Genomic DNA, 26,614 nt, shown 5'->3' with positions numbered 1-26,614 from the left:
AAAAGTCCCTGGTTATAATCATGCTCATTGAAATTATGAACTCTTAAATTGAAAGTTAGCTGTAGTAATTCCTCAGTTTACCATTCTCATTTAAAGAGAGAAAGACCCCAAAAGGTTAATTCAATTCAGTAAACACTCTTTATGTTATCTCTACGTGACAATTTTTAATAAAAATAAATGGTCTTTACTCTCAAGGAGCTTAAAACAGAGTCTTGGTTAAATAGCTTACCCATGGTCATAAAGCCAGTGAATTTTAAAAACAGGGTTAGGATCCCAGTGTCATAAATCTTATTTTACTACAGTCTTGAGTACAGTATTTGATCCAAGCAAGACAAACAACTGGATGCTTTATCTTATCAATGAAGAAGAGATAGGTAACAACAACAACAACAAAATCCTGGGGTTAGTTTGAATTATTTGCTAATACATTTAAATTAGATATGAATATATTAATTTTAGTTTTGCAAATAATTTATTCAAATCTGTCTGTTTACCTATCTTTAATTTGTTTTCAAATTAAAGCATTTAAGATGCAAAAGTTAATTAAAAATTAAATAATAAATTCTCTGTGACACAAAGATTAAACCACACTAATATATATAAACCACACTAATATATTAAGGTTAAGTTTCTCAGGTACATTGTCTCAACATATTGATTCTTGCAATTTTGCTTTCAAGAAATGGGTTATCAGTAATGTGATAAGCAGAATAATAACCCCCAAAGATATGTCCATGTCCTAATCCCTGGTACTTATGGACCCATTACCTTACATGGAAAAAGGGACTTTTCAGATGTAATTTTAGTGGACATTGAGATGCAGACATTGATTATCCAGGTGTATCCAATATCATAAGTCCTTAAAGATGGAGAATCTTTTCTGCATGGGGGGGAGAGAGAGAGAGAGAGAGAGAGAGAGAGAGAGAGAGAGAGAGGTATGATCATGTGCCTATGTGTGCATGGAAGCAAGGCAGAGATGCTACATTGCTGACTTTGAAGGTGCAGGAAGAAGGGGCCATGAGATAAGGAATATAACTGGCAGCCTCGAGAAACTAGAAAAGGCATGGAGATGGACTTTTCTCTAGATCTCCCAGAAGGTAATGCACCCTGCTGGTATTTTGAGTTTAGTTCAGTAGGACCTTCTGATTCACACAATTATTTTATAATAAATTTGTGCTGTTTTATGGTACTATGGAAAATAATTCAGATTTTGGTATCTAGAAGTGAGGTGCTACAATAAAGTACCAAGTTTGTAATTATTTATAAATTAGCATAGATTCAAAGATAACACATAATAATATTGATTTTTCTTGTCTGCTTTCTGTTATGCTTGAATGAAAAATCAAGGAGTAGAGTTCCAAGAATTTTTCCTAGAACACTGGGTACTCTAATGAGGAAGGCTGAGTGGGAGAAAATCGCTCCTTAATGTCTTAATAGAAAATAGAAAACACCTTACAAAGTACTGATATATTCAGATAAAGAAGCAAAGCAATTACTTTTGAGATCTTGAGTTTTTCATGAGAATACTCTTGAGATTTTATGAATATACAACTCTAACCACAAGTATCTCAGTAGATGTTCTTTCCAACACAAGAAAACCCTCTCAAGTTTTGTTTTCAGCAAATCATTCCAGCAAGAGCCTCCTTTCTCCAGAGATATTTATTGACAAAGGTTTTCTCATCTGTAACCACGATTTAGTCAATGAAGTGGCATACTAAGCTTTATTCTTTTTAACAAGCAATCCTCATGTTGTGTCCTCAGGTTTAAATCCCCTCAAGTCCTCATTTGGTCATGATATTTCTTGGGTACTCTCACTGTGGATTTAAACATATTGTAATCTTATCGCCAAAAACAAATTTGGCAAATTGCTTGAGAATTTGATTTAGCATTGCAAAAAAAGTTAATTATATAATATATATCAATTAATTTGCGTAATGAAAAGCTTGGCTGTATGGGGAATATGGTTAGATATGGAGAAAACGGAGTTTGATTTATCGTGCATTGTGCATCCACCTATGGCTTTTCTTGCTTTGCACTATTTAGACCCTAGGCTGTTTCCTTCCCTTCCCACTCTGCTACTCTGAACACAGTAGAGGTGGAAAGATTTATAAAGACAGAATCAGTCATCTGCAAAACCTTTCTTTCCTCTATCTCTTTAATCTACATTCTTTTCGCCTCCCTGCACTAATTGAAACCTGGCTATCCTGTGGAGAAGTGTTTGATTCTGCAGTTCTCTCAGGGATTATCTAATTTTGTTTCCTGGTTTTATCCTACTAAACTTGGACATGGAAAGGTATTCCTGTTCTGCAGTCTTTTGTCCACCCCTTCATCCATCTCTCTCTCTCTCTCTCTCTCTCTGACACACACACACACACACACACACACACACACACACACACACACACACACACACACACACCTGTGTTGTGCAATACAATTCCACCATCTGCTATCCCAGACATGTAGCCATAATCTAAATTTCAAAAAATTTGCCCTAGAGTGACACTTCAACACAGCACCAACTCCACGATACTCCAACTCTAATGGAACCTTCAACTTCTTTATCCATCATCTTTCCTTTTACCTCGTCCATCTCATGGCACTTATTCTGCTTAAATTCCAAGATCAGGTACTATTATCACTCCCCAGCATATATCCTCAACTCAATTGCTTCCTTATTCTTTCTTATTCTCACTGAATTCAGACTAACCCCAACCTTCCTTCTACTACATGCCTGTCCTCACTTAGCTATTAATAAATATCGCCGTGACATGTCTCATGTTAAATTAATGATCACTGACCTCAAGTAGATGCCTAACGCAGCCAGCAATTATTCTAGCTTCCCCTAGTCTTTTCTTTCCATCTCTTTTAAATGAATTTCCGCTGTCTCCTTAAGCCTCCAACACCACTGCCCTCATCCTCAGTCTCAAAAGATAATTTTGCTTCCTGCTTCACTGAAAAATTGAAGCGATCAGAGGAGGATTGAACACATGTGCACATCTCCCTGCACCTGTGCTCTGCTGCGGCTGGCGCGGGCGGTGGCCGCGGTGTGCTCCCGGCTAGCGCTGCCCGCTCAGGCGCGTCGCTGGCAGCTCTCTCCTCCCCGTGCTTGCGTCATCGTCCTCTCCCTCTCAGCTGAATCTTGCCAGACTACCCCTTCCTTTGCCCTCATTTGCAGCAAACCTATTGAGAAGACAGGCTATATTCGCTCTCTCCAGTTAGCCCCTCCCATTCTCTTTTTAATCAAATCCAATAGTGATCTGCCCCTACTAATCCCTGGCAACTAACTTCTTTTATCCAGGCCACAAATGTACACTGGTTTTCCAAATCCAATAATCAATTCTGTCTTCACGGTAGTTGAGTGATCCATGGCATATGACACAGTTGACCACCTTCTTCTCATTTGTCTTCTGTGACATCATAATTGCTTGGATTTTCTCTTACACCTTTGTTTTTCTTCCTCTTCTCCTGTACCCCAAACATCTGCTGCTCCAGGACCTTGACAGGGGTCTCCTCTCTCTGTGCACATCCACCAGTTTTCAACTCTTTGACTATCAGGCTTTAACGGAAGATTCTAACATGGTAAGACTTGACTACTCCTTTGAATTCCAGAATGGTTTATCAAATTTATTTCCCGGTATTTCCTCTTTCTTTCTAAAGTTATAACAGTCTGAAAATGTCTAAAAATGAGCTCCTGATTTTCTCCCCAAGCTGGTTTTTTTCAAGTATTTCCCATTTCTTAATAGTTTCCTCCATTCTCCTGATGGCAAAAATAAAAACTTTATACCACCCTTAACTTCTGTCTTTCACATTATATGTTAAATTCTGCTTTCAAAGTATATCCAGAGTACAACCACTTTCTGAAACCTCCCCTGAAGCCATTCTGTTCCAAGACTCTATCATCTCCTGCCTGATTTGTTACAAGAGCATTCTTAATGGGCCTCCTTTCTTCTTTTCTCACTTTCAGGTCAAAACACAAATTCTGTCAAAACCTCTGATGGCTCGCCGTCTGGGTCAGAGCAAAAGCCAGAGTTCTTAGAGTGGCCTGCAAGGCTGTGCACACCTGAACTCACATTCCATTTTATGTCATTATCAACTGCTCCATTCAAATCCTTTTTCTTTAGCCAACCCACCTTCCCTACGTAATCTCTTGCGTTCCACCCTTTCCTTTGCTGGTTCCTCTGCCTTGGTGCTTTTCCTCCAGATACCTGTACAGGTACAGGTACCTCCCTCAGTCCCTTTAATCCTGTACTCAAATCTCCCGTTTGTGAGACCTTATGGAAATCTCAGCTAAAATTTCAGCCCCTTCCCAGTATGCCCTATGTTCCTTTTCTTGATTTATTGACTTTATTCCCCTTAGAATGTCTTTCCCTTCAACATAACATATATTTCACTGTTTTCTTTTCATTATCAGTCATGCAAGGTGGACTCTCAGTTGTATTATTGCAGGTATTACCATCTGTTTAGTTCCCTGCTGCATCCCCAGTGCTTATGACAGAGGCTGGAATGAATTACTCTATTGAAGGAGACGGGGGGTGAGGGAGGAACAATGTCGAGGTCGCCAATCATCTGAAAAGGTTGCCCTTATATGCAGAAACTTTGGGTGTCATTATATCTGATTTTTCTTAACAAAGTTGATTCTGCCGACCCTTGAGCATGGTATATTCTCCCATCTGTTGACGTCCTCTGCTATGTCGTTCTTCAGTGTCTCATAGTTCTCCCTGCAGAGGTCTTTTACCTCCTTAGTTAAATATATTCTCTTGGCAAAAATCCAAACAAGCAAATAACCTTGAGTTTTACTCTTTAATCATGAATCAAGATGGCCTGGAAATATTTTAATTGTCAGGACAAAGTCAACCTAGGATAGACAGTGTATTTTCGATGACAGTGAGGCATGTTGGCAGAACACGGCCACCCTCTTTCCCTGCCGCAAAGTCCACCTGCGTTTTTGCGCTGACACTGGGGCCTCTTTTTTCTTTCCTGATTGCTGCTCTCCAAAATGCCCTGGCATAGTCCCAACTGCTTAACTTTAAAGTCTTGAAAGAAGCTTTTGTAGCCAATCCTCCATGGTGACAAGTCAGGGTAATTGCCATGGTCCCCCATTCAAGGGGCTTTGTGCCACGGTAATTGCTGGCTCAGCAGTGGTTTTCAGGGCAGCAGCTGGCAGGAGGGAGAAGAGATGGTTTCTACAGCTGATATAAAAATGACAACAAGTTCGTTCGTAAGCTCACAGTCAAACATGTGCCCTTCTACCAAAAGTGAAGATTACTTGTTTCTGAGTGCGCCAGAGCACACCGGGTATATTTAGCTCATTTTGTAACGACTTCACCATTTAAAAGTCTTTTTGAAATTCATTTTATTAAAATTCTTCTTAGAGAAATATTAACACAGCAAAAGTCTTATAAAAGACTCACAAAAATAAGGTTACCTGGTAAAACATCTATCACAGTAACAAAAGGCTTGGGGAGAGGGGAAACTTCCTAGAAGGGATGGAGGGAGCGGGTTTGGTCGCCGCACTGGAGAAGTGAGAGTCGGTCGTCCCCTGATTCAGAGGGAGGGCGAACTCGGATGCCCACTGGCATCAAAGGCTGTGAGGAGACCTGGTCCGGCTTGTTACCTGAATGGCTTCAACTGCTGGGAGTGGTGCCCCTGGGTGGGGAGAGCCGTGGAGGGAGCACCAGGGATGCGCCTCCCCCAGTCAGAGAGCAGGGAGCCTACTTGGATCAACTCAGGCTCCGCAGAGGGGCTCCCAGCTGAGAGCTGATTGCCATGGGTGCTGAGAGAAGACACCAGTGAAGTAAACAGTGGTTGCAGTGGTCATACAGTGTCATCAGTACAGGTGTGATTCCGCCAGAAATCTCCTGGAAACAATATCTACAGCAGACATGGATATTTTTGGGTGCTATTGATGTCACTGTCAGGAAGAATAAGAAGCCAAGGAAACATAAAGATGACTGTACAATTGACCCTTCAACAACACGGGTTTGGACTTCATGTGTCTGCTTGTATGTGGATTTTTTCTCACCTCTGCCACCCCTAAGACAGCAAGACCAACACACCTCCCCCTCCTCCTCAGCTTACTCAATATGAAGACAAGAATGAAGACCTTTATGATGATCCATTTAAAGAATACTAAATATAGTTTCTCTTCATCGTGATTTTTAGTAATGTTTTCTTTTCTCAAGTTTATCGTAAGAATATACTGTCTAATACATAGAACATACAAAATATGTGTTAATTAACTGTGTATGTTACTGGTAAGGCCTCTGGTCAATAGTAGGCTATTAGTAGTTCAGTCTTTGGGGAGTCAAAATTATACATGGTATGGGGGGCTAGCACTCCTAGCCTCTGCATTGTTCAAGGGTCAAGGGTAATTTGAGAGACCCTTGACTTGGAAACTTGAGACTAATTCTAGAGTTCTGCAGATGAATGTTGTGGGGTGAGGCAACCACTAAAGCAGGACTACTTGCCAAATAATTTTAACATTATTATCCTCTTGCCTTCTGTGGGCATTTTAGATTGCTGCAGCCTAGAGAAACATTTCTTACTCCTGGCTGCTTTTAGTGGCAACGTTTAAACTTCTGCTAAAAATATGTGCACACCACATCAAGGAGCAGAAAAATAATCTTTTAAATATAGAATTGTAATTAATTGTTACGTTTATTTTCTATACAGTGACTGTTGAATTTACTTGATTCTTCTAAGTGAAGTATCACAAAAATGGAAAAAAATAACATATACACTTACCATTAAATTGGAACTAATCGATCAACACTTATGTGCATATATGGAAATAACATCTGTCAGAAATCAAGCAGGTAGGAGGAGAGGAGGGGATGGGTAAATTCACACTTATGCTGCACAATGCACATGATCTGGGGGAGGGGCACACCTATACATTAAATGGTACAAAAGCAATTTATGTAACCAAAATGTTTGTACCCATAATATTCTGAAATTAAACAAAAAAATCACTTGATTCTTTGTTTTTCTCTTCAACTATGTATAAACTTTGGGTAAATCATACATTGAGTTTATAGTTTCAGTTATTCTATTTTCACTTCTAAGTATCCATTTCATTATTTTTTAATTCTCAGCTATCCACCTTAGTTTTCTAACTAGCCATCTAATGTTTGAACATATTGAGTATGGTAGTTTTGACATCTGATACCTCTAAAATCTGAATCTCTATGTGCGTGCGTTATTTTTACCTCTAATTCATTTTATCTCCTGGTTTCTAAATTGTATTCGTGTCTCCCTGCATACCTTATAAATATTTGTTAAAGAAAAGGCATGGCATATAAACATACAGACATAATTTGAGGCTCTTACTAGTGCAATCTTCCTCCAGAGAGAAGTTACTTTTTTCCTGGCAAAATAAAATCACAGGTACGAGTTGTCTCATCCCAGTCACGACTGGGTGCTCGCAGAGCACTCGGGCTGTGGACTTGGTGAGGCACGGCCTAGTACTTGTTTACTTTTCTCCTATGTTGTAGTCTGCTGATTTTTTCCTCAGATGGTCATGAAATCCAACACGTGTTACTTATCCCTTTGAAACTGCTGGGATTCACTGTTTTAGCCTCTCAGCAGCTATTTTACAATGAAGGAATGCCAAGGGGGAAGCGGCGCTGGAAGGGACATATCTCTGAGGTTTCATTCCACTGGGAGCTTGGCTGCTTAGGTCTTTGTTGCCTTGGTAACACTGCAATGCTCTGTCATCCTCCTTTTAAAAGTTTCTGCCTATTTTATTCATTGTCCCTGAAGTTGAATTGGCTTGCAATAAACTTTTCCACCATTGTTCTATTTGCAAATAACCCTATTTATCAAAATCCCATTGTATCTTATTCTCTTTCAAGTGCTGGAACATTTTCATTATGGTTTCTTCTGTCTTAAGTAACAAATGCCATTCCCATAAATGGCAGCCTTACCAGCTGTTTGGATGATGACACAAGTAGACAGCTTCTCCCTGACCTAGGGATAAATATAAGTTCAAGCTTGAGGCAGCATCAGCATCACCTGGCAGGTTCATTAAAACATTGAGAGGTGAGCTTTGTCCCTAAAATTTCTTTCTGATTCAGTAGGTCTGGCATAGAACCTGAGAATTCGCATGTCTAGTAAGTTCCCAGATTGTGCTGATGCTGGTGGACTTGGGAGCCACACTGTGAGAGAGAGATTAGATAGCTATTCTGTTTCACTGTAGCTGAGAAAATATGACAGATAAATATGTGGGCTGACTTTAATAAAGTAAAGGACTTAGTGTGCCATAATAATTAGACTGCAATAATTTATCATTTTCTTCAATTTTCTTTATGATGAATATGTTGTTACATGGCATGCTGTTTATTGTTTATAAAAAACTTTTAACTGCTTCATCTTTTCTCTTGTCCTCCAAAAATTAGAGATAAATATACAAATATGATTGTTACATTGTGGATATTGACAAACTGTTTCTAAAGTTTTTGTAGACAGGCAAAAGACTCAGAATAACCAACACAATATTGAAAGGAGAAGAACAAAGTTGTAGGACTCACAATGTCCAACTTCAACTCTGGCTGTAAAGCTGCATTAATCAAGACATTGTAGTATCAGTGAATAAAATAGACTAATAGATCAATGGAATAGAATAGAAAGCCCATAAATAGACCTACACAAATATATTTAATCCTTGAATAAGGAAAAAGACAATACAATGAAAAAGAAAAGACAGTCTTTTCAACAGTACTGGAAAACCTGGAAATCCAAATACAATAGGAAGAAAAAAAAATCTAGAGACAGACCTATACCCTTAAAAATATGAACTCAAAATAGATCATAGACCTAAATGTAAAATGTAAAACTATGAAATTCCCAGAAGATAAGATAGGATGTCTAGATGCCCTTGGGTATGATGATACCTCTTTGTATACAACACCAAAAGCATAGTCTATGAAAGAAATAATTGATCAACTGGACTTCATTAAAAGTCAAAATCTCAGCTCTATAAAAGATATTGCCAAGAACATGAGAATACAAGCCACAGACTGGGAAAAATATATTCAAAAGACACATCTGATAAAATAGTTATCTATTTTCTCTAAAATACAGAGAACTCTTAAAACTCAACAATAAGTAAAGAAGTGATCTGATTAAGAGCAGGCATGATACCTGAACAGACACTTCATCAAAAAATATATATATATACAGGTGGCAAATAAGCATCACTGTGGTGGGGAGTGTTGGAAGCAGGGCAGGCTGCATTTAGGGGGCAGGGGGCATATGGGAACACTTGCACTTTCTACTCAGTTTTTCTGTGAACCTAAAATTTCCCTAAAAATGTCTACTTAAAAAAGAATAAAGTAAAATCAACTTTAAAATACTAAAAAAACAAATAAATTATTGTTATGTGTAGTTCAGATGTCACATATGAAGTATGTTTTGAGGCAATTATACATTCAGTTTAAAGTAGGAAAGCTTCCAAAATATTTATCTTAAAATGATAAATATTTGGAAGTCCATTTGTCATTTCAAGTGCATAGGAAACTATCTCCTTTTGATTCTACTTGTTTCTAAAATATTTGCTTTCTATTATTCTTCTATTTCCCATTTTTAACCTTTTTAAAAGATTAAATGATAACAGTTTTCCTTTAGAATTATTTCATATGATACACATAGAAGGATTTGTTGAAAATGCTTTATGTCTTTTCAACTATGTAATTATTGTACATGAGTCCTGGCAGTGATAAAAAACAAAAGTACTTTTGATATCTCTGGACAGTTGAGAAGAGCCCTTCTCTGAGTTTGGCACAGCAAATGCAAAGGCGTCTTTGACCCAGAGGGCAAGCATAGGAAATGCCCAGGGGAGCAGCTCGTCCCATTTTCATTAGTTATGTTCTCAGATCATTTCCCAAAGCCACTCTCAGTTTAAAAGTAATGAAATTGCGTCCAATGATGATACTTCTTGAATAGTAACAGTACACCATTCTTAATAGTTTAGCTTGCAGCAAATTATGGAGGTTGGACTAGGCAACACACTCAAAGGTCAAAGTGTTCAGAGAATGAAACGTCTCTTTTTATGATTATATACAACACACCATTCTTTTATTTTTCCTTAGAGATAATGATTAAGGGTATATTCATAAAATACCTAAAATTTCAACTCATTGCCATGCCTCAGAGTGACAGGGCAGTCTAAATAGATTTGTAGAATACTCTCTTCTGATAGAACTTATAGAACTCTACATTATTTTAATGAAATATTGTTATAAAATTATTAATAATGCATACAGTATGCTATTTTAAAAATAAGATTTTATATAATATAATACATGTATACGTATTAATTTATTAGGACGTATATAATTTATTAAAAAAAAAAACCTTGTGTAACCACCACCCAGGTCAAGAAAAGTAGATTGCTAGCCACTGAGGTGCCCCCTCCCCACTTCCCTCTAACACTTTTCATTTCTTTTTCTTTGTATAGGGTAAAATTTGAAAATCATTGATTGATTATTGGTGGTGATAGTGGGTATTCATGTACTGTTACTGATATCAAGGAATTCTTTCAACAAATTAAGTACATTTAAAAAAATACAAATACCTTTGTTTAGATTATAAAGGTTTTTCTATTCTAAAAATTTAAACACTGTATTATGAATACATGTTGAACATATCAAATGTGTTTTATGCATTTTTTGAGACTATCATATAATTTTAATTCTTTATTTTGTTTATATTGTGAATTATATTGATGCCTTTAAATATCACTGTATTTGATTAGTAAATTTAGAGACTTTTTCTGTATAAAAATGATTAAAATGTAAATTTCCTTTTTCATAATAAACGTCCTTGTCAGGTTTGCTATTAAGGTTATGGTTACTCCACAAACTGAGTTGGAACTAATCCCAGCTGAATCCTTTTATTCTATTCTCTGGAAGACTTTGCAAGTATTTGGATCATTTTTTATAAACAACTAGTAGAAATTGAAAGCAGATCCGTCAGGTTTTCTTTTTTGGAATGTTTTAAATTACAGATTAAGAAACAATGGTGATATAGCACCTCTTGTATTTTCCTGGATAGAGCTGGAACCCATTCTACTAAGTGAAGTATCTCAAGAATAGAAAAACACGCACGACATGTACTCACCAGCAAATTGGTATTAACGGATCAACACCTAAGTGGACATATAGGAATAACATTTATCGGGGGTTGGGCAGGTGGGAGGGGGGAGGAGAGGATGGGTATATACAAACACAGTGAGATGTGCAACGTTTGGAGGATGGTCACGCTTAAAGCTCTGACTCGAGGGGGGAGGAGGGCAATGGGCAATATATGTGACCTTAACATTAGTATCCCCATAATATGCTGAAATAAAAAAATAAAAAATGAATTGCTTTAATAATTATAGGATTATTTAAAAATTTTTTCTTTCTGCATCTATTATGATATTCTTCTAATAATTAATATGTCATTTGAATTTTAAAATCAATTTCCAAAATATTTATAATATCTTTTTAATGGAATTATAATGTCTGTAGGACCTGTTATCATAGATATTAGTAATTTAAGGTGTTTCTTGCCATGAGTAATTATATAATTATTCCCTATTAATAATTATTTTTGCTTGTGTTGAATATCTGTTGCTTATTTATTTTCTACTTTGTTAATGTCTGCATCTAATACTTTCTTTTTTTTTTTAACTTTGTTTTTGGGTCTTGCTCCCTCTCTCTGTTTCGAACCTTTTTTAACTTCTTGATCTGTATTCTTAGATCTTAGATTTTCATACTTACCAAATGCATATATATAGGCTATACAAATCTAGGAGTAGCCTTGTTGAATCCCTTAAGTTTGATAGGTTGTATTTTATTATCATTTAGTCTAAACTATTTTCTAACTTTGTTTTGGATATCTCCTTTGATCTATGGGAGTGTGTTGCTTAATTCTCAAATATTTGGAAGCAGGTATTCTAATTATCTGTGAATATTGCTCTCTCATTGACTTTCATTTAGGACATAGCATGTCATCTGAATGATAAAATTTATTTATACCTGCCTTAATACACAAATATAATAATTTAATTATTATAAAAGTGTAACTATTTCTTGTCATTTCCAGTGCACTTGAAAATAATTTATATTCAATTTTTGTTGAATCAAGTGTCTTAGGTATACTAAGTTAAGCAAATTATACTGTGATGTTCAAAACGCTTATGCCTCAATGGAATTTTTAATCCCATTTTATTACTTATTCAGTGAATTGTGCTAACTTCTCTTTCTGAAATTATCAGTTTATCCATTTCTTTTGTTGTTATTCTGTTTTTGATTTACATATTTTAAAGGTATATTATCAGATACATGAATCTAAGCATACAAAATTCTTTTTTGTAGATCTGAAACTTCACTATTATGAAATATCCTTCTTCTAGAAATAATTTTCACCTTAACTGTACATTTCCTTCCTTCCTTCTCTCCTTCCTTCCTTCTTTTCTTTCTCTCTTCTTTTTTTTTTTTGGCAGGTCTTGCTCTGTTGCCCAGGCTAGAGTGCTGTAGCATCACCGTTGCTCACTATAACTCAAACTCCTGGGCTCGAGTAATCCTCCTACTTCAATCTCCGAAGTAGCTGGGACTACAGGCATGTGCCACCATGCCAGGTTACTTTTTCAATTTTTTTTTTTTTGTAAAGATGGTGCATCGCTCTTGCCTGGGCTGGTCTCAAACTCCTGGCCTCAAGTGATTCTCCCATCTTGGCCTCCCAGAGTACTAGGATTACAGGTAGTGAGCCATCATATCTAGCTCATTTTCTAATATTAGTATTGCTAGACCAATTTATTTTTAGCTTCTGATATAAATTTTTCATTCTTTTCTTTACAAACTTGCTGTACTTTTATGTTCTATATGTGTCTTTGGAGGCAGAATGTAGAGTAGTTGTTTTTGTTTTATTTACTTATTATTTTTAGCACACTGTGAAAATCTTTATAAATTTATTCCATTTCCCTGCCATATAATTAGTATCTTATTTTTGTTACATTCTACCACCTTATCATGTTCTTTCCATTTTTCCATAAATTCTGTTTCTTTTTATCTTCTTGTTTTCTTTCAGATTGATTGATACTGTTTAATATTTGTTTTTATTTTCCTTCTGTTTACTTTGAAGTTTTATATATTTCACTACAGTATTTTATTTCCTTTTTATATTTTAATAAGTGATTACCATAGAGGTTACAACATTTGCTAATGTTTTACTACAGCTGTTCCCTGAGTGTGTTTTATGTACCCTTGGAGATTCCTTGAATATTTTAGCGGTTCTTATTTTTAGCGGTTCTATAACGTCAAACTCCTTTGACAGTAAAGTGCAGATGATATTTTCCTTTTCCACTCTAACTCTCATAGAGTTGAAGTTTTCCAGAAGCTCATGATGGATAATATCGTAAGAGAACGAATGCAGACACATATGTTAGAAATCATCTGCCTTCTGTTAGACCAAGCATTAATGTAAACATTTCCAGTCTTCTTGTTAAGGTTTTTTGAGAGTTTTTCCCATAAAATATGTTATTTATAATAAGATATAATGGATTTATCATTGTTATTTTAAATTATTAATATATGTTTTAAATTTAGAGTTTTGTTTTCTATATGGGAATTTAAAGACATACCACATTTAAAAAATCTACAAAGTTCCCTTTTCAAGATTTTAAAAATATTAAAAGTGTTTATTCCAAAAATTTTCATGACTAATGATTTACTCTGTTAAACAGTTTCACAAAGATATTACTTTGTAGATTACCACTTTTACTGAAATAGTTGCTTTAGAGATTACAAAATGTATCTACTAAAATATGATGTAAAATGTTACTTACATCATCTTTCCATTCAGTGAAAGAAACTCAGATCACTTTAACCAAAACTATCGCCTATTAAATTTCAAATGTTTTTGTCTTGTTATAACTTATAATAAATATATGCAAAGATTTCCAACCCTACAGCTCCTTCTTTCTCTCCTGTATTTCCAACCTTCTATCTCTCTGAACATCGTTGTCCATTTTGCTTGTTCCTTCAGTGCTGATTTTAGCACTTTAAGTCTGCATGTCGCAAAAGTCTGAATCTCACCTTCATCTTAAAAGATAATTTTGCTGTATATGGATTTATAGTTGACTGTCATTTTCATTCTATACATTGAGGTTTGTGTTCCATAATATTCTGGCTTTCTGTGTTTCTTTTGAGAATTATTCCAATACTTGTTCCTATAAAAGGTAATTATTTTTTCCTGCCTTCTGGCCACTTTTAATTACTATTTGTTGTCTTTGGTCTTTGGCTTTCTGAAGACTCATAATAAAATGCCTAAGCTGTCACCTGCCCTGACTCACCTTCCCACAGAAACTCTGGCAAAGACAGTGCCCAGGGCTCTGCCCTTGCTCCTGCCCTCCTGCTTGCCTTTGCTTTGTTCATCTTCTGAATCTGTATATTGACCTCTTTTTATCATTTCCTTTCTTCTCTCTGCTTGGAACTCAAATTAGAAGAGTTTTATACTTCTCATTGTAACAACTTTTTCTTTTATTCTTATCTGCTTATCCCAAACTTTTGTCTCTCCAGTCATTATTCTAGAAATTTTTACTGAGCCATCTCTCAATTCACTAACACTTTCTTTAGTTGCTTCTAATCTCTTGTTAACTTCAATTGTATGTGTTTTAAATTACATTTGTTTTATAATATATTATCTAAGACGTTGTCTGATCAAAGTTTCAAGCTTGTATCTTATATGCTTACACATTGCAAGAATAAATTAATGTCTGTGTCATAACATTTCAATATTGGAAATGTCTAAATGTTGGGTTCTGCTTCCTATTGTTTTTATTTTTTATGCTTTTCTCCTGCTGTGCTTCATTTATATCCTTGGTTATTTTTTATTTCCCTATATCCTTGCTTATTTTTATTTTGTTCCAGATGATAGTTTTTATGAAAGTGAAGAAATATATACTATTATCATTATCCAGAGAGGATTTCAATTTTCTTTAGTCAGAAGCCTGAGAGAAGTGGAATCCAAAACCATCATAACCCATTTCAAGCTTGACATTTTTTTGGTCATCTGAATGGCTTAAATCTGGGCTCTTATCCTTACGAGGGCTTCATGACTTCTACCTTAACTTTTTGGTTAAGATTCAGAAATTTGTGATCTTAAGTAAAAGCAGAACATGTTTACAAAGGCCTTGACATTTGGCGGGTCCTAGACTTTAATATTTTGCCCTAAACCTATAAGGCTGACCAAGGCAGCTCTGTCTCTCATGAAACATTTCTGTATAGAAAATGCCCCTGTGGCAAAAGTTGACCCCACATTTGGGTTCGTGATTAACTTCTCTCAATTTTCATATTACTATGGATTTTTCTAGTTGTTCTTGAATGTCTTGTAAACTATCTAATGTTTTAAGTACATTATTTGTTTTCCAGTTTTCTAAGGCAACTTCTGATGGTGGGTTTTCTGAATTGCCTAATACACAACTACCATATTTTCCCCAAAATAAGACAGGGTCTTATATTTATTTTTCCTCAAGAAGACACCCTAGGGCTTATTTCCAGGAGATGGGTTATTTTTTTAAGTATGGCACAACAATCTACATTTATTCAAATATAGTTAAGTCATCTTCTTCTGGAACATCATCATAACTCTCCAAACCCCGAATTCCATCCTGAATTTCTTGCCACTCTATTTCCTTTAGAATCATTGGCCCCAATCTCTCATGTTGAGCAATAGAGCTCCCATGGGGCAGATAAGAAGGGCTGCTCGTCTTCTTTACCGCTCCGAGATGAAATGCATGGGTTGTGCAGATATGCTGCATAGCCACGCCCACCACTAGGTCTTATTTTCGGGGTAGGGCTTCTATTGCACAAATGCTTAGAAATCTTGCTAGAGCTTATTTTATAGGTAGGTCTTATTTTTGGGGAAACATGGTCTTAGAAGTATAAATAATCATATCCTCCTTTCACTTTAATTAAATTATTATGACTCATTAAATATACTTACATATTTAAATAAATCATATTTATCTTTATTGTATTGTCAGCTATTAAGCTTCATCTACTCTTTTAAAGCAATGATGTTATTTAATTAAGTATATCTAGCTATATAAAGAATATAAAATAATCAGTTATTATAACTGGTTCTTATTATATTATTATTAACCAGTGAAGTCTGATTAATAATACACCATAATCCCTTGTGGTGTAAATTTCAAAGCATACATTGGTAATCTAAGAGATTAGAGAGTATGTAATATAATTAAAAGAGCAAGAGACCTTGGTTTAAATTCCTAGTCTAACTTGTACCAAGTTTGATTTATTCATTAAGCTAATTCGTTGAAATCACAATTTCATAATTTGTTAAATCAGGTACTTTATTTCTCATAGGCTTGTTGTAAGACAAAATAAAATTATGAGATGGTGTACAACCCAATTATTTTTGAGAATAATTATGATTAATGGAAAGAAGATGGGCTCTGTGAATCGATGACAGCAATACTATTTCAAATTCTATTGTTGTTATTAATCAACTGTTACCATAGTAATGCTGCACAACAAACAACCCCCATAATAGTATTTATTTCTCTCTGCAAGTGAACTGGTTGTTTGGCATTAGTCACCAGGCAGGAGCTAGCTGGGCTCGAGTCCTAGCAGTAGGCTACAGCCATGAGACCAGAGTAAATTATATGAAGTGGAAAGTATATCCTCTTACGTAGAGCCACAGTGAAAGAGAAATTAAATACCATAGGAGTACATTGAATGTAACACTAATTTGTTAAATATTTACATATATGTTTGACCTTCACAACAACCAAATGATGGAAAGAAAAGAGTGGCTCATCTCACATTCTTTCTTCTGGAAATCAATCAACCCATGTGTAAGAGCTACGGGCTAAAAAGTTGGTTTCAATGCCATTTGATACATGACTACAGTACCATGATTTGTATTCATCTGATATCAATGATTAAAATGAGCAGGTTTACCATCCTACCCTGTCATGCACAGGGAAGGTATACGGCATGCCATCCTAGTGGTCATCACATAAGGTACTGCTCTTTGACTTGTTTCCTTTACTCAAACATTTTGTATTGTAGTCAGGGGCACAGTGGCTCACACCTGCAATCCAACCACTTTGGGAGGCCAAGAAAAGAGGGTTACTTGAGCCCAGGAGTTCAAGACCAGCCTGGGCAATATAGCAAGACCCCATCTTTACAAAAAATAAAAACAAATTAGCCAGTAGCCTATTGTTCCAGCTACTCAGGAGCTTGCTTGAGTCCTGTAGCTTGAGGCTGCAGTAAGCTATGTACTGCCACTGCACTCCAGAGCAAGACTCTGTCTCAAAATAAATTTTTTTTTGTATTGGGAACACATTTATATATAATAAAATGTCAGTAATTAGAAAGCTGATGAGATGAGTTAGTGGATTCTATTATATTATACTTGAATATTTTTTGCAGTAGGAACTGGTAGAGATTGGGAAATATAATTCATGGTAGACTGGATTGCATAAACAAACAAACAAACACTTGATAAATGCTGATGAAAACATAAGAAACTCTTGTCAGAGGTTGGCATTCACTTATGTAAGGTAAATCTGGTTCAGTGTACTTTTTATACCAATTAATTTGATAATTTTGTGAGAGATTATAATACCATAATACATGCACATTAGATAACTAAAAGAAGTTTCCTGACAGTTAATTATGTTCAATTTCCTTGCAGATCGTCTACATGGGCTGGTGTGAGGCCCGGGAGCAGGACCCGCTGCAGGACCGTGCGTACTCACCAGCCTTCCTCGCCCTGCGGGGTTCCTGTCTTTACAAGTTTCTGGCACCTCCAGTAAGTGTTTTTATCCAAATGTATTGTCTTTCCCATGTTTTCACAACAGATTGATGTCAACTTAGCAATACCAAATAGCATATTGTCAATATGTTGTGAAAATAAGATACAGAAAAAAGTAGAAATCATTACAGATGGTTCTGAAGTATCTTACTAAAAATATGTTCTGGCATTAAAGATTGCTTTATAACCCTTGAAAAGTCTAAGAATAATTTCTGTTTACATAGTGAACCTAAAAAATAATGAATAAAATTATAATGCTGTTAAAAATTCCATGAAGATATAGGAAAGGAAATTTTAAGAAACAGTATTTCCAAACATATGCCAGTGCATTTTGTTAGTTGAATAAAAACTAAAGCAATGAATATATCAAAGGTAGAATCAAAGTAAGTGATTTTGAAGGTTTGTTATGCATTAACCAACATGCTTATTAATCTCTTACTTTTAAAAGGACTTTTGATAGCTCTTTTAAATTTCTTTGACACTTTTAATTACTAACAGTAAGTTTTCAAGCTATAGTTAATTTATTATTAGCAAGCTATAATAAATAAACCTCAGAAGATAGCATTCTGTCCAATTAGAATTAAGTCTATCTCAACTTTAGCCAGACTTTTGCAGTGTTAAAAGTTTAAATTGGAGGGCTCTTTTCTTCATAAAAATATCAGAAATATATTCTGGTGAGCTTTCATTTATGACAGTCAAAATATGTTTATCTATGTTGTACAGGTCTCTCTAAACCAAGTCAATGGCATTTTTGATAATCTATTACACTCTATATTTTAGTCATTGGTGTTTGTACTAAATATGTATGGACACCTATTGCACCTAATTTTGGAAATGTGTACCCGATGGCACAGTAGACGTCTAATAAATATTTATTGAATATAAATACCAAATGCCAGACCACTCACTTACAGGTCTAATAATACATAAGATCTAGACATAATCAAACTCAACTTGCCACTATCTTAAATGTCTGCGTCTACATAAAGTTTAAAGCACCAGGAAGTTAGGGGGGCAGATTAATATTTATATCTTTTACTCTATTCCTATTCTGAATCATTTTTTATGAAAGGGAGTCAGACAAATATAGGTTTTAAGCATAAATAAGTAAAACAACTTCATTGTAGTTTTGGTGTCTTCACAATGTCATAAGGAATCTTAAAATTTCTTAATATAGATTATGTCCTCTTTTAAAAATTAAAGCCAATATTCTTCTCTATGTTTAACTGGTGGTAAATTGAGAAAAATATTATATGTGTGGAATGTAAATACTTATTATTTGTATGTAGAGAATACACACATTATTTATAATACATAGGATATTGGGCAAATGAAAGTTGTACACAACAGAAACTGTTTCCTGAAAGGGAAAGAGACATGGTGATAATGGTTAGAACAGAGGAAGCAAAAACATCCTACAAGGCCCTTTATGAAGATAGTGTCACAGTTGAGAGACTAAATGGATGCATCTCTGCAAGTTTCCCTGTTACCGTGTTGTATGAGTGAAATAGGGAGGAAATTACTCTCTGAAACAAATGGCATATTTTTTTCTTGCCTTTTAAAGGTGACCACCTGGGACTGGACCAGAGCAGAGAAAACATTCTCAGTTTATGAGATTATGTGCAAGATTCTCAAGGTATGATCAGTAAATAGTCATTATTTCAATGGTGTTTCCTCAGCAGACAGTGGTTCCGGGTTCATTAGTAGCTCATAAAAACAAATGACCCACAGATATAAAAGAAAAGATAAAGAAAAAGAATGCATAAAGGAAAAGAAAATATAGAATGCAGGAAAGTGCGCACCCACGTTAGTGGTTAGATGATGCACAGTTTCTGCTGCCCCCAGCTGGGAGACAGAACAGGGAGCAGCTGGGGGAGGAGTTCATTGAGGAAGAAGTAGAAAGTTCCAATGAAAATAGTCTGAATTTAAACCTCGATTGTTAGCATTGTTTCTTCTTCTCAATTTTTTTTTCCTTTTTCCTTTTTTTTTTTTGGTGAACAAAATGTATAAGAGAGAGATATAGGCAGAAAATATCAAGATAAATGGAGAGAAAGGTTTTGTTTTGCTTTGCTTTTGCTTTTGTAGTTTGACTGTCTCTCTGAATATGCAAAGGATATATAATACAGTTGACATAGATCAATTAAATGTCTGTGCTACACACAGGATTCTTGCAATGTCAAGCTATTGGGCATTCTGTAAAATTCAAAATGGTTTCTATAGCCTTTTTTAAAGGTTTAAAATAAAAATAACTTATAAGACTTGAAAGATAATTAACATTCACTTTCTACTTTAGGGTTTACAGGCTCAGAAGCACCACAGATTGATAATTAAATCTTTGCTTAAGGCCCACCTTGTCTCTGTGACCAAGGAGAACTAAGTCCCCTGTGCTTTATGTTAGTTATTTCTTTTCAAGTTAAAGACTTAGTAGAGTAGAAAATGTTGGAACATTTAAAATATAATGAAATGGATCAAAAGTGTCTGAAGGCAAAGAGACAAAAAAATGTGATTACCTCAAAAGTGTTCATAATTTTTCTTCTTTACAGAGAACTTTAGATTAAAGCTGAAGTTCTCCATAGTACAAGATCTAATATAGTTTTACTGACTGCTCATCACCGTGCATGGTGTGAGTTCTGTTGTGGGCCTAATGGTGGAAGAATAACCTACAACACTTGAGTTTATTGATAATAAAGAAGGTTCTGGCAATTCCTCAAAGATGGGCCAGTATCTGTGGAAAAGGAGATCATACCCAATTCTGAATTTTTGAAAAAATTACCAAAATAGATAATGGTATAGCTTTCTAATTGTATATTTTTAACCAAAGTACTATTGAACTTAGAATAAAAGCAAGAAAGCAAGAAACAAACAAATCACCTCAACAAATCAAGTTTGTTTGTCATTCCCTGTACATACACAAATATAACCTTTTCACAGTAATAATTAAAAATATATTTTATATTATTTAAACAAATTATTTTCTAAACACATTCTCCAAATAGCTACATGGTCTTTATAAACCCCTCTTAGGAAAAAAGAATCTGTTTAAACATTACAACATAATACAGTTTCTTATAATATTTTAAATAAGAACAATTTTGAAAGAGAAAAATAAAGATGATATCTGGCTCTAGAACTATATATAAACACTTTTAGTTTCTTTTAGTTAAATTTCTTTGACCAACATAAGATTATGCTATTTGTGATCTGTTCTATCATATTAAAAAATGTGTTAATATTTTTTCTATTTCAGTTAATATTCTTAAAGAAAAAATCCTGTATCTTTCTATAGATTTTATCTATCTTATCATTTCACCATATTTATTTAGTCAATTTTTAAATTTTACATTTGGGTTCTTTCCCTACTTGTTCTTGCTATCAGACATATCATAACAATCATCATTTGATTTATTTAACAGAAAATTATTAAGTGCTTACTATATACCAGGTAATATAAGCACTTTTAAAATGGCTAGGGAAAAGGCAGAAAAGGTCACTTCTTTCACTGAGCTTGCACTTCATCAGGTGACACCATGTCAAATGAATACATAAAGGAGACAATAAAAATAATAGGGAAGAACTGATCTTTGCTCAAAGACTGTTATGCAAATTCTAAGTTATCTCCTTTAATGTAAATTCTGAGTTTTGGAAATCTTGGATGGAAATAATAATATATTCAAGATGCAATTTCATTTGTCTAAATTACATCCTACAGAAGCCATACCAACTTCTGCTATCACAAGTGTTTATGAGAGTGCCTGTGTGTTTGCACTCTGACCAAATTAAAAGCAAAGAGTAGTTCTCATGTTTGTTAAGTTTCTACATAAAATTTACTAGAAGCCTATTAGTTGCCTTAGAAAAAATTTCACGTAAGTTAGTGGGGTCTGGAGATAAATATTCGCAGACATCAAATAAAATATAAATCTGTTCTCAGTTGTTAGATGTAAGTAAGAAAGTTCTCCTACCATTAATGAGTACCATACTGATGCTGTATGCTTTGTGGCTTTACATTTGACATAAAAAATCACCCTTCAATCATCCCCCTTCCCAAAAGAAACTTTCGTGTAGCCTAAGAAAAGAGGAGTGGACATTAGGCTCAGGGCTAAATGGATAAATTTCCTGCATGCAGATCATATTCTAGCACATTCTCATGTCTCAGGATCAGTGGTATCAGTGGTTGGAAGGTCACTGGCTTGACAAGGTGTCCAGTCTCAGATATTTGAGGCTGGTGAGCAGTTCTGAAGGGGGTTGTTCTGTAGCCCAGCCATCCACTGCCATAATGGAGCAGTCCTGTGGAAGTCGTGCAAGTGGTAGACCTCTGCCTCTGGAAAGGGAATTTCCTCAGATGAGGAGGATTTAAACATCTGGACAACAGAATATCTGGCCTGGGACCATGAATCAGGAAAACGCTGACTCTTCTGATATATTGATAATGAAGCTACACCAGTAATAACAAAATGAAGCAATAATGAATATCTGGTATATGCATCTTAACCTGTACGTGCCCAATATTGTCCTAAGAGCATTATACATTAATCCATTTAATCTTGGCAATACCACTATGAGTTAGTTATTATTATTCACATTTAACATAATGGAAATGGAGGCAAGGAAAGTTTAAGTAAGTGGCTCAAGGTCACATAGCTAGTAAATATCAGAGGTAAAGATTTGAACCTGGCAGTGTCTCAGAAGTCTGTGCTCTTACACATTGTACTGCACTCCCGCTTTCTCTCTCAGTATAAACCTTGATAATTTGAACTGAAATGAGAACCCGAGAGCCAGCCCAGTCCTGATGAGAGAGCAAAGCTTTTAGAGTAGAGAAACTTGGTAACAAATGCCACTTCTTTAACTAAACACATTATCCTTTAAAAATGCATTGGGCAGTATAAACTTCCCTTTCTTTATGTGTTAAGTGGGGCTACTGATGCAGAAGTTGTCGTGAAGATTACAAATTTGTCATTTGATTTGTAAATGCGTTTTTGTTTATTAATTCATATTGCAACTCTTCATCAAGTGGCTTCCACATACTCAGCACTGCACTGAGGCAGGAACCAGCACAGCTGTATGGGAGGCCTGAGCTCACAGCAGTCCTAGCTGATGAGGAGTTTAGGAAGGGCATTTTGTAGAGGCCTCAAATGAACTGAACCTAAATGATTGTTTAATGGTGCCACAAAGAAAGATGTGCCCTGGTTGGGGCTGGAGTTCAGCAGGAGGGGGGAAGAGGGAGTGTGCTGGGGCCAGGGAATAATACACAAGGTTGCCCAGGTGTGCAGAGAAGCACATGTCCCTTCAATAACTGAAACAAGTTGAGAATAGCTGCAGTTTACTTGGATATGCGGTTGTGTTGATGTTTGAATGGAGAAAGCTGTAGAATAACCATATAAATCACATGAACTTTATCTGAAGAACAAAGGCAAGCTGTTGAAGGATTTCATGCATGAGCAGGGACAGAGTTTGTCTTTAAAAGAATCATATTCTAGTGGGATGTGATTGGAAGGGCGGCAGAGGAGGGCTCCAGAGGCACCTTCAAATGTGGGTGTGGGCAGTGGGCTGGGAGAAGTGAGGTAGAGGAGAGGGTCTTGAGCAGAAGATCCTCTCAAGGCCCAAGGCCAATCAGTGTGCTCATGGTAGGACATACCTGCATAGACCAGCCCTCTAGCACAGCTCTGGTTTTACTGATTCCTTTGGTAAAATGTTCACCTAATATACCAATGTAGCTAAACGCAGCTGCAAAAAAAGACACACCGTGTTTTCAATTATAGATTAAAACCTCAAGAAAGCCTCTAAATCTGCCTCACCATTATGCTACATTTTCTTAGCCCATTCCTGAGAACCTGTATTAAACCTTCTTTCTTTTTGTCAATATTAATTTGCCATTCCCACTCCTAGGTGGGGATCCTATTTCCTGCATGCAAACCGTCATCATTGCAAACACCTAGCAGCAGCCCTACCCTGACAGATAACTGTCCTTACTCCTTCTAAGGCCAACTGCTCCCACTGGATGAAAGGTCTCACCCACTGACATACACAGAAGCACCAGCAATTCTATCCTGGTTACCCCAAAATGCACATGCCCTGGCCAGACCTTGTCCCTGAGCTTTCTAAGTGTCTGACGGTGCACGTGTCTGCCCAGTGAAATGCCTAATAAAAATGTACAACATTACATGTCTCAAATTTAGGATTGGCAATGGCAAGAAGCCTGAAACAACATGGATATTAGAGAAAAAAGAAACAAAAAAGCTAGAATTGGGTTATTGTTTTGGACATGAAGAAAAGATGGAGAGAACAGTCAACACTATCATGGCAATTCTGTGATCGATCTAAATCACAGGACTGAGCCCATTGGAGCATTAGAGATTCTCTAGTGTTCATCACCAGGGTCATATCCAGATGCTGTGTGACCTGTCACTTACTCAATTTGGGGCCTTCATCAATTAAATAAAATGTAAAAGTAAGAATATAAAATTAGGCACGAAAGTTAATACTGAGTATGAGAAAAGAATCACAATGGAGAACAATTATAAAAATTGGCAAATATAAATATTTAGAATCTATGAAAAATATCTTATATTTTTTATAAATTCACTAACAAACCTCTTTAGTACTTTTACTTCTATTTTTTTTGGGGGGGCTGTGCATTCCTTTATCACCTCCTCAGCTAACAAGAATTATGTGATCCAGTATCTATAGGAAAGAAAGATATACCCAGGCATCCTGTCTTCATCTATCTGGGCACCAAAGTCCTCTCCCTCCTGGAGAACACCTAAGGTCCTTAGCTGAGGGATGATGCCCAGTGGAACCTTGATCTCATCCTACAGCTGAATTTGGGAGTTCAGTTGCAATGGTCAGGTTCTTCCCTGTGAGAGAAAGGCAGGATCTAACTGCACGATGTGAAGCCAAACTATAGTAGTTGTCATGTTAACAGATCACAAATGGGAAAGACAGAGGAGGAACAAATGAGTTGTTCTTCAGAATAGCTGAGTCTTATAAATGCATCTCTGATGCCATTTGGTTGGTAAACCCTTCAAAAGTGAAGGGCCATTTTGTCTGTAGATATTTAAAATGTTCCCTTATAAGAGACAGCATTAGATTTGGTGTGAACAAGTATTTTTATCATAAAGCTTATTCTTTCTTGTTTATCTTTTAGGGCACTGATTTTAGACTAACATTATATATATTAAGTTTAAAATATTGATAAATGTATATGGTGATCAATGTTGTCACACTGATATTCTTCTAAAATCGTTTTAGAAAAAAATACCAAGAAAGCATGCCTGGCTTTGGAGGTGTGTGTAGGATGATGGGGAGTAAAGGAGAGAGCTTGATCAATCCAGTGGATATGTTATGGGGTAAGGGAAGCAAGAAACTGATTTCACACCATCAGAGATGAGAGCTATAAACATGGAAAGAAAGAGAGCAGATTAGAATTAACCCGTCATGTTGGATTATTATTAGAATTAGAAACACTGGAATTCAACCTCAGTCTTTGTGTGTGTGTGTGTGTGTGTGTGTGTGTATAACATAGTTAACATCTATAAAAGTGTAGATGTGGATGTCTGTGTGCACGTGCGTATGTGCACAGATATGCTACCTTGCTCTGTCCCTTGAAAGCCTTTGGGAGTACCTGGGCTCAGAGTCTCTTCAGCAAGGAACATACTCCACACTCAGTTTCTAAATACTGTTCTTTCTCCCCTTCAGATAAGCAGAACTCTGCAGAGAAAAGTTTTGATGGCGGGTTGTGGCACAGAAAGTAAAAGATATGACTAAATCATTTTATTGAGTTAGAAAATAAGGTGTTCAAAGAATGATGAAGCCAGGTCAAAAGACACACAAACCAGCTTCCGGGGGTAGGGGCATTCATGGGGCAAATCTGGGTTAAAATAAATACTGACAGTAATCCATTATAACCCAGCAAATAAAACAGCGTGCCACGAATCCATCTTTATAAAAATAAATAAGTGGAAAATCTGACAAGGGGTAGATTGCTTATGTCATTTCAAAGCACCTCCTCACGAACATTCTATAATTTTTAAGGAAGAAAGAGGAACTTTACAGGGCACAAGAGTGGCAGCACTGTCTTGATAAATTGATCAAAGTGAATATTTTATTAATGGAACAAATCAAAACTATGCCTGTCTGATAGGGTGGCAGAATATCACAGCTAGCGGAATAGCGGGTCGGTGGCATTCCTGCCGAAGCCGTGTGCATGCGTTCTAACCAGGAGCAGACATCCCTTCTAATGTATGTAATAAAGGGGGAATACAATGTAATCTAACCAAATCCACTGTGATTTAAGTGATTTCATCTAATTTAGTCTAGGCCAGGTGAAGTACATTCTATAAAATAACTGGCCTGTTGTTTTCAATGGTGTCAAAGTCACTAAATTAGGGAAAGACTAAGGCATTGTTCCCACTGAAGGCAATAAAAGAGACAGGACACCATATGCAACACAGGATTCTGAAGTGGTGAGTCACAAATGGAGTCTAAGGACTAGACAACAGCAAAATTCAATGTCAAATTCCTTGTTTTGATGGTTGCATTGTAGTTATGTAGGTGAATTCCCTAATGTTCTTGTTTGCAGAAAATGCACACTAATATGTGGGGGTAGGAAGTGATGACTTATCACATTGGCAGTTCACAAATGTTTCAGAAAATAAATCTTTGTAATTCACATACAAATGTCCTTTAAATATGATAAAATTATCACATTCCAGGAATTGCATATAAAGAGAATTGCAAAACAAGCAAGCAAGAAAAGCAAACCTGCCTCATGTAGAGTCAATGCAGGAAG

The 26,614-nt window shown here is 35.9% G+C and overlaps 1 protein-coding gene across 4 annotated transcripts in view; it reads left to right on the top strand.

Annotated features, from left to right (window-relative positions):
* Positions 1 to 26,614, top strand: part of SNTG1 (syntrophin gamma 1) — an 836,056-nt gene that overhangs the window by 694,363 nt on the left and 115,079 nt on the right. For all 4 annotated transcript variants that reach the window (XM_076005316.1, XM_076005315.1, XM_076005314.1 and 1 more), the window contains 2 exons: positions 17,710 to 17,826; positions 19,394 to 19,465. In XM_076005316.1, coding sequence (XP_075861431.1) covers positions 17,710 to 17,826; positions 19,394 to 19,465 — 189 coding nt within the window. The remainder of the gene's footprint in view (positions 1 to 17,709; positions 17,827 to 19,393; positions 19,466 to 26,614) is intronic.

This window comes from Microcebus murinus, chromosome 7 (assembly GCF_040939455.1).
Source record: "Microcebus murinus isolate Inina chromosome 7, M.murinus_Inina_mat1.0, whole genome shotgun sequence".
NCBI classification, from domain to species: Eukaryota; Metazoa; Chordata; class Mammalia; order Primates; family Cheirogaleidae; genus Microcebus; species Microcebus murinus.
This window is presented reverse-complemented; position numbering and strand designations above follow the sequence as displayed.